At 37.9% G+C, this 9283-nt stretch overlaps 1 protein-coding gene across 1 annotated transcript; it reads left to right on the forward strand.

Annotated features, from left to right (window-relative positions):
* Window positions 1-6: 6 nt before the first annotated feature.
* LOC106941802 (cullin-associated NEDD8-dissociated protein 1-like) lies at window positions 7-2859 on the forward strand. Its single transcript, XM_015024920.1, has 6 exons — window positions 7-218; window positions 295-390; window positions 911-1080; window positions 1159-1323; window positions 1917-2024; window positions 2629-2859. Exons 4-6 carry the CDS (start codon window positions 1165-1167, stop codon window positions 2851-2853), a joined length of 492 nt encoding a protein of 163 aa, XP_014880406.1. The 5' UTR covers window positions 7-218; window positions 295-390; window positions 911-1080; window positions 1159-1164; the 3' UTR covers window positions 2854-2859.
* The last annotated feature ends 6424 nt before the right edge of the window (window positions 2860-9283 follow it).

Below are 9283 nucleotides of genomic sequence, written 5' to 3' on the forward strand. Positions count from 1 at the left end.
GTGTGTGTGTGTGTGTTTGGTTTTAACATGTGTGTGTCCAGGTTCGGCGTCGGTGTCGGGCCTGAAGCCCTACGTGGAGTCGGTTTGGTCTCTGCTGCTCAAACACTGCGAGTGTCAGGAGGAGGGGACCAGGAACGTCGTGGCTGAATGTCTGGGCAAACTGACGCTGATCGACTCGGAAACCCTGCTGCCCCGCCTCAAGGGATACCTGCTGTCAGGTCAGCAGAACTACAATCACCCTATAACCAACACCAGTAGCGTTGGAGTCAGACGTTCATCTGGTTGTGTCTGTAGGCTCATCGTATGCCAGGAGCTCCGTGGTAACAGCGGTAAAGTTCACCATCTCTGATCAGCCGCAGCCGATCGACCCGCTGCTCAAGAACTGCATAGGTAATTCCTGTTTTAATCCTAAATATGTGGGATTTTTATTCCTTTTGAAAGCAAATTTTAACAGTGTCAACACTGCAATACATTTTCATTTTCTTATTTAATAAAGAATGTAATTGTTTTTCATATTTAATGTATTTTTAATCTTTTAGCTTAAATGATTACATGTAAAATCTGCAGTATGTGCCAAAGTTTTTATCCGATTTAATCAGAATAATAGATTACTAAAATAATCGTTAGTTGCAACCCTAAACTCAACATTTCTTTATGTTTAAGCCATTTTTCTCATGAATTATTATTAAGACTTGAACTTTAAAGAAAGGAAGTTCCATAGTGTTTCTAGTAAATACATTATTTTATGGGATTTGTTGCATCTTAACCATGGAAACTGGTCAAGCCGCCATCTTGAAACACTTTGGCACCGTTTTAATTTCAGTGGTCATCTGTTTTTACTTGAGAAGTTGAACTGAATATTTTCAGTAGGTTAAGAGTCTTATCCCTCATTGGTTGCTTTTTCTCCCAGGTGATTTCCTGAAGACGCTGGAAGACCCGGACCTGAACGTGCGCCGCGTTGCCTTGGTAACCTTTAACTCCGCTGCCCACAACAAACCCAGCCTGATCCGAGAACTGCTGGATTCAGTTTTACCGCATCTTTACAACGAGACCAAAGTGAGGAAGGAGCTGATCCGAGAGGTGAGGACAGCCGGTGCTGGGCGGAGACCTGCAGGTGGGTGAGGCCCAGGTGGCTGACCAACTGTTGGCTGTGCGCAGGTGGAGATGGGTCCCTTCAAACACACGGTGGACGACGGGCTGGACCTGAGGAAGGCTGCGTTCGAGTGCATGTACACTCTGCTGGACAGCTGCTTGGACCGGCTGGACATCTTCACCTTCCTGAACCACGTAGAGGACGGGCTGAAGGACCACTATGACATCAAGGTGGGTCTGTCGACCCGAAACCACACCTGTCTGGGTTCAGTTGTTACTCAGGCCAATCAGTACTTTGGTTTGGTTTTTGAAGGTTTAATTTTTGAAAAATATGGATTTTTCCCCCCTGGGGTTTCCATAGTTCACAGTGATGTCAGTACACCTAGGGCGGCCATTTTGTTTTACAGCTTCTATTTATTGAATTCAGGTCAACTCCATGATGGAATATTAGGACCAGGCTATGATTTTTTTTTTTTATGTTTAATTATAAGAATAAAGTCATAAAATTTACAAGAATAAACTCTTACAACAATAAAATCAAAATAAAACGAGAATGCCACAATATTAACAGAATAAAGTGGTAATGTCAGGAGAATAAATTGGTAATTTTATGAGAACTCCAACACGAAAAATACAAAATAAAAATGTTGGGATGTTGAGCATCTTGTGAAGTTATACTTTGGTGTCAGTTTTAAAAAATAAGGAAATACTTCATCATTTAATCCCTCATTAACCAGAGCAAAGGGTTTTCATCCTGTTTGTGTTTTTTCTTATTTGTGGTCGGTTCCAGTAAGTGATGGTTGAATTCTCGTTGGTTCTGATAGATGCTGACCTTCCTGATGCTGGCTAGACTGTCGTCACTTTGTCCCAGTGCTGTGCTGCAGAGACTGGACAGACTGGTGGAGCCGCTCAGAGCCACCTGCACTACAAAGGTACAGCTACTAACACACCTGGGTTCTTCTCAAATTGAACCTCATCCATCCTGTCTGTAGTCGATGCTACATTGATTCTTGGATTTGATTCAGTTGAGATGTTTTGGACCAGAGGTGTCTGGCAAATTTAAATTCATCAAATTAAAAATGCAAAAATTAGTTTACTCCAATTTTTGTTGTTTTTACTTTCTCAACAACAAACAAACTTTTATGAAATCTGTATATAACTGCATACAATTTCCAAATTTTTGGGGGGTCATCAGTTGTTTTCTGTTTTGTTGGCCAAATTTTTACCACTTAAGGTCCAAATAATAATTTCAAGAGCCACAAATTGGCCCCTGTGCCACACTTTGAACATCCCTGATTTGGACTGTATTCAACTTAAACATAAAATAATTAAACATATTTTCAACAGGAATGGACTACACTGTTTATGACTATTTGTTGAACTTTTACATTGGAGAATTTTAGCTAACTACATTGATAAATTATTAATTTCCACGTCAATTTAAATGTCTGCGACATAAACAGAAAGTGAATTGGGCTGTGTTGGATGAGATGAGCTGCCGCCTACCAGCAGAATAAAAATGGCGTCCCTCTGCAGGTAAAGGCAAACTCGGTGAAACAGGAGTTTGAGAAGCAGGACGAGCTGAAGCGGTCGGCGATGCGAGCGGTCGTCGCACTGCTGACGATCCCAGAGGCCGAGAAGTCGCCACTGATGTCAGAGTTCCAGTCCCAGATCTCGTCCAATCAGGAGCTAGCGGCCATCTTTGACTCCATCCAGAGAGACTCCAGCTCCGCCAACATGGAGTCCATGGACACCAGCTAAACACACGAACAGAACAAATTAACACGATGCACCATCCCGCTGCTGGAGCGCTAACCCCGCAGCATGTTTCCATACCAACATAACACACACACACACACACAAAGTTGTAGTGATACACCCTCTCCTAGCGATCGATTGTTTCCATGATGCATTGCACTGATTTTTGCGTTTGGAAAAATGGACGGAGACTGACGGACGGCTCACACGGACAAAAAACGAAGATTAAAAAAATGAAACCTAGAAAAAAAAAAAATTTGGAAGCTCCTCCCATGAGTTGAAATGATTGGCTGATCTCCCTGTGCATCGTTTTTTTTTCTTTTCTCTCTTTTCTACATAATTCCAGAAAGTTCTGCAGGTACTGTAACCTGATTGGCCGCTGCTGAGTGACTGACAGTTGGCGAGTTATTTGAATGGACCAATAGGAGGAAAATATACGAGAAACGGCCTTTTCTGCCTCAGGCTGTGGTGACCAATGGGAGAAAGGCCCGCCCTAATCCTTGCAAATGATATAGGCAACCAATAGGAGGGGGAGACAGAAATGATGGGCGGGGCTTCACTGTTTGTGGACCAATCAGCTTCTCCGTTGTTCTTCTGATTAAGTAGACGTGCCCTTGACTTCTTCAATCCAAGGAGGGAAGGAAGCAAGAAAGAGGAGAGATTACTGGACCAGGTTACTTCTGACCAGACCCGACTGGACCATGCTGGCTGTTGCCATGGTTACATAGAGTAAAACAAAGTATCGATTTTCTGTTGGCTGTTCTGGGAGTTCAGCTGCCTTGGACCGGTTCCGGCCGGTTCGATCTGGTAAGCTGTGGTTGGACTTTGGTTCTACTGTGTCTCGCTTATTTTAGTCTGGCCTAGACCGGTTTAATCCGGTTTGGTCTGGTCAGGACAATCCACTGTTGTTTATCACCCGAGAAAAATAAAAAAAAGGTCCATTTCTGCCTGCCTACGTACTCCGACTGTTTTATTTGTGTTTGAATCAGATTACGTAAACAAACACGCATTAATGAGCCACTTATGTAGCAATAAAACACTGGTGGCTGCATTACATGTAGGGAAAAAGGAGCCTAAGAAATCTTATTTGGCTTTTTTATTTTTTAGCAATCTGTTACTTTATCAAATAAAAAGCATTCCAAATATTAATTTCTAAACACCTCGGAAAGAATATCTGATTAAAATAGCAGCGAGACGTCGGTGTTTGAAGATAAACATTTATTTTAGCTCCATAGAGGGCAAAAAGCAAAGTGAGTTTATAAATAAAAATATTCATGTCAGTACTGTTAGCAGGTCAAAATTATTAGAGCTTACAAGTGAAAAATTAAAATATTTACAGTTTTTTTTTCATGTTTCATTCCTGAAATATTTTTTTAAATGCAGCTTGGGAAGCTAAATATGTAACCGCAATGCTACATGACATGCTAATAGCTGATATGCTAAGAAGCTAATTTATTTTCCTCAACGCTGATTGGCTGAACCCCAAAGAATGTTTATATAAATAAATGCCTTAAGTTCAGTAGTAAAAAATTGCTTATATCCACAAAAGTAACTTTTTTTTGAATGAATCATTTGATTATTGCAGGAAGCTAATTCAAAAAACGTGTAGCTTGTAACCTATCAACCAAAAAGCAATTTTTGTGGAAATATTGCATGTGTATTTCATGAAAATGCATTTCTATGACTTTGCATTTCAAAACATTGATCAAAAGTTGGATATAAAGTGTATTCTAGATAATTATTAAACTTAAAATGCACATTTTGAGTTGTGTACAACATTAACAGCACTGTGATCTAGTTCTGCTTTAGGGAGGAACTAATGTCTTCACACAGGATTCATTTCTGACCTGAGGTGAACATCGAGGGAGAAGATATTGGGAAATGTTTTCATGTTGAAACTGGAAGTCATCCTGCTTCACTGAGGTGAGGAAATCCCAGCGTGTGTCAGCATGAGCTGCTAAATTAGGTCATTTCCTTCGTTTTTGTTTTGTTTTTGTAAAGTTTCCACTGAACTGCTAGTCACAAACAGGATTCAGGCAAATCTGAAAATGATCCTGGAAACTTAATACAAAGTTGAGAAATTAACAATTCGGTCACACATTTGTTAAGTAAGGGTGTTCAATGTGGGGTCAGGGGGCCGATTGAGGGCACCAGAATTAATCAGCACAAAACTACAACTTTTAAATAAAAAATACTCCTTTCTGCAGATCAATACCAAGCAAATCAAACTAGACTGAAATATGTTATTGTCCTCCACAAAGCAATGAACCTACTGTAACAGTGAGCCGAGGTTAGTGCCCTGAGGAACTCCGGAACATCAAAATTTGATGGCTGTTTTTTCAGAAGAAAGCAATATTTTGTTGTTTTAAAGGTAAAATAGTAGCATCCAAAACACACAAAGTAATAAACTTTTCCAAGCTTTTTGGTTTTCTTCTACTCTCCACATCTGTCCACTGACTTGTACTCTAAAGTAAACCTGATGACTCATCAAGATCTTGATATAAATTTGTTATAAAAGTATTACTGATTGCACTTTAAAAATTAGGTAACTTTATGTTATTAAAGGTAAAGTTAAAACAGTAATGATTTCCTGGTTAATGTCAAGTTGTCATAACAAAGACTTTTTGAATAATGTCAACTTTGTATTAAAAGTGTCATAATTTACTAAATGACACTTTATGACAAGTCATAAATATTCATGAAGGCTCATTCATGTTCATGACAGGTGTTATGTCAGTCTTATTCAACCCCCTTCAAATAAAGTGTTACCACAAAATCTGATAATTTATTTAGTTAAAATAGATTATGCTGAGTTTATTGTTGAGTAGATAAAAAATAACCTTTTTGGTGATTTTAATTTGTATTCTTTAATCTGGACACATGGCGTTCTTTCTGCTCCGTTTCCACAGCAGCAGAGGGAGCCAAACTTCACTTCAGTGCTGAGTTTAATCTGAGACATTTCCTGAGAATAAAACTCAGCTTCTTACCTGGCGCAACGTTCACCTGAAGATGGATTTTTCCATCAAATGACTTTCTTCTCGTTTGGCTGCTTGCGCCTCTGATTGGCTGCTTAAATGAGGCAGAAACTCGTTAGAGTAAACAAACCCAGTGATGCTCATTCATCTGGTCTCTTAGCAACATGTGAATATCGGTGAGCCCGGATCATTGACATGCTGATGATTTTACCTCTTTGAAGCTCGGTAATTTATTCTGCTCTGATGGGCCGCCTGTAGAAAAGGTGAGAGCTGTGTGGGAGGGAGCAGAATAATTTAATTTGGGGAAAAAAACAAGATCAAAATGACCAAATGTCACAATTTAACAGCAAGGAGTTGAAATCTCCTCTATTGTTGCGTCCAGGTTGTTTATTTTTTGTAGTTTTGGGTGAAAAATGAGCAGAACTTTACATGAAGCAAACAAACAGACTTAGAGGAAGTGTGTGTCAGTGAAAGGGAAGCTGGTTGGGTGGAGGGCCACTCTATTCTCGGTGACTCCTTCCTGTTTGGGTGTGGCTTCACAGCAGAAAACGCCTCGTCCTGCGGGGCTTCGGCTGGCTGGACATCCTGCAGATCTGCTGGGTTTTTGAAGATCAGTTTCAGTAACTGAGAAGCATGTGGGGCCGTCGAGGCGTTAGCATCACGGCTACGCTGTGACGCCCACACACAATCGCCACGTCATTTTCGGTTCTTTTTGTTGTCACTTTGACACAAACTGCAAACAGGAAGGACAATTAACAGGAAGGACAATTATTTCACAGTTTCTGCCCAGTCATCTCAGAATGGAGAGGAAAAATAGATATTTAAATAAAACACAATTTTTAATTGCCATAACTGTTCAGAGAAATGACAGTTTGCATTATTTTGTTGCGTTAATAAGCTTTAATTACAACTTTTGTCAAAACATTTCAGATTTTTAATTTATCTTTTATATGTGTTTCTATGTGTTGAGTGAAAAATTAGTGATCAGAATCACAATTAAGACTTTATCTGTGCTGTAGAAACATTTTTGCAATAGAGGGGAAAATGGGTAAATTTAAACTATTTGTGAGGGACAACATTTATTAAATTTAAACTGCAAAAATGAATTTGATGTGGTATTTTATTTTTTAATTTTAACTGCTCAGTAATAAACAATTTTTAATAAAGTTCTACATTTTTGTTATGTAACTTCACAGTTTCTGCCAGCCATCACCATCGGAAAAGAAAACAATTTTTTATAGCTGTAACTGTTTAGAGAAACATTTGTTATTGTATCTTTATTTTGTTTGTTTAACTTGACAAAAGATTTTGCATTGTCAGTAGATTTGTTAAATTCTTGAAATTATTCAATGTATCGTCTTTTTTGCATGTGTTGAGTGAAAGTTTAACAATCAAAATCATAATTAAGACTTTAGCTGATAGGAGTAGAACATACCAAACACTGAAATATAACAGTGAGCCGAGATTACCGCCCTGAGGAACTCCACTAAGTAAACTCGCTCAACCAGTGAACTACTGAAAGATTCATGATCAAAATCACAATTAAGACTTGAACTGAATAAGACAAACATCAGACTGAAACATGTTATTGTGTCATCCACAAAGCAACGGATATCAAAGAGAGCCGAGAGTCGGGCCCTGAGGAACTCCAGAACATTAAATTGCAGAACCTGAATATTTGATAGATATTTTTTCTGAGTAAAAGTTTTAAAGTTACATGAAGCTGAATAATCAGCAACCAAGAGAGCAAACAACTCTGGTGTTGCTCTACGTTTCCTTAATTGTTAGTTTGGGAAAAGCCAAACCAGAGTTTTCTGCTGTTTATCATAATTAACCTGTTTATGTTTCACTGTAGATTCTGTGTTGCTCCACTGTGTTAATACTTAGGTTCATCGATGTGTACTCTGATGCAACTCACAGAGCAGCAACAACGTTTGCCAATATTTATTTTGGTTATGTTTTCTTCCTGAAAGACCTGGCAGGAAATACTCGGCCAGGTCAAAAAGGAGCCTGCAGTCATCTTGGAATATCCCCGTGTCATCAGAGAAGAAACAATCCATTTATGAAATTAATGAAATATATAAGGTTGTTTAGCACTTTCAGGTAGCCTGCTGACCTCATGATGTTGTTGAACTTTAACCTGACCAGCTGTAGACACCTCAGGTCATAGCGTTGACCCCACAGGCAGCTACAGTATCAGCCTTTCTTCTAATCCTGATGTGCCCATCAGAGTGGAAGAGGGTAAATCTGGATCACATGACTTTTTCCACTTTCTTGCAAACTGAAGCCATTTTATACACTTAGCATCACTGATTAGTGGTTTTCTTGTGGCTAAACTAACATCTTTTCCATGCCTACAGTGTATTTTGACAAGGAAATGTATTTATGTTTTGGATTTTTAAACATTGGTTGTGTTAATCTAATATTTGAAATTAAACTGAACCAGAATAAAAGTAATTTATGCTTCAGGAAGCGGGAACCAGCTGTAAAAGATTGAAAAAATATGTTACAAGACAGAATTAGAGCAAAACCGGAAATTAGACATTCTGCCTTCAAAATAAAGTGTTACCAAACGACAAAAACCAGCCAGAATAACTGAATCTATTGGTGTTGCATACAAAAGCAAATTTTATCAATGCTCATTTTAAAGCAAGATGCTAAGGATTTCCTGTTTTAGTTTTATAGATGTATTTTAAATAATAATAAATAAATAAAAAAAAAACTATGTTGTCATCCAAGCTAATTTCTGAAATGTACAAACAACAGAAGTATCTGGAATATAGCTAGTTGCTCCGTGATAAAATAAAATTATATAATATTTTAAACAGTTTTACTTTCATTTGATCTTACTAATTATGTTTCAAATTAATATGTCTTAATTTTGTCAAATAGACAAGTTTGTGGGTTAAAACTATTTAGTCTGGGTTTTGAACGGCAGACTTTATTGCAATAAAGTAATAATGCCATTACTTTATCTACCAAGCAGTCTACTAATAATTTTAAAATGTAAATATGTCAAAAAATACAATTGACCTATCGTCAATTGTATTAGTTAAATATTCTTGTATAATTTCAATGTAAAGTTTCTTTCTAAATTACTTTCTGAACACATCACCTGTCCATCACACTCATACTTAAGAATAATTTAGAAACTAATCAAACTGCAAATAGAATATTCAAAGCAACTGAATTTAAAATAAGCTCAAAATTATTTTTATTGGTATTTTACTGCTAATTTTATTGTCACTTTTTTCAATCAATGTTAATTTTATTTATTTTATCTTGTATCTACCTCTGTTGATGTGATTATTGTGAAGCGCTTTGTTGTAAATGTGCTATATTAATGAACTTTTGTGGCTTTGAGGACACGTTTTCCTCCCTGGAATATGTTCTGGTTCGTTGATGGTTTTATTTTGAAAATATTTTCCGGAAGCTGTCACGTTTACGGCGTCTAGCTT

The sequence above is a fragment of the Poecilia latipinna genome, unplaced genomic scaffold (genome assembly GCF_001443285.1).
Source record: "Poecilia latipinna isolate Pla-1442-1.1 unplaced genomic scaffold, P_latipinna-1.0 Scaffold3875, whole genome shotgun sequence".
NCBI classification, from domain to species: domain Eukaryota; kingdom Metazoa; phylum Chordata; class Actinopteri; order Cyprinodontiformes; family Poeciliidae; genus Poecilia; species Poecilia latipinna.

Bases quoted from the DNA above. Each gene is read 5' to 3' on its own strand.
- LOC106941802 (XM_015024920.1), top strand. From the start codon at position 1,165: ATGGGTCCCTTCAAACACACGGTGGACGACGGGCTGGACCTGAGGAAG. The intron at 1,324-1,916 runs GTGGGTCTGTCG...TGGTTCTGATAG, and splicing joins AGGACCACTATGACATCAAG to ATGCTGACCTTCCTGATGCT. The intron at 2,025-2,628 runs GTACAGCTACTA...GTCCCTCTGCAG, and splicing joins GAGCCACCTGCACTACAAAG to GTAAAGGCAAACTCGGTGAA.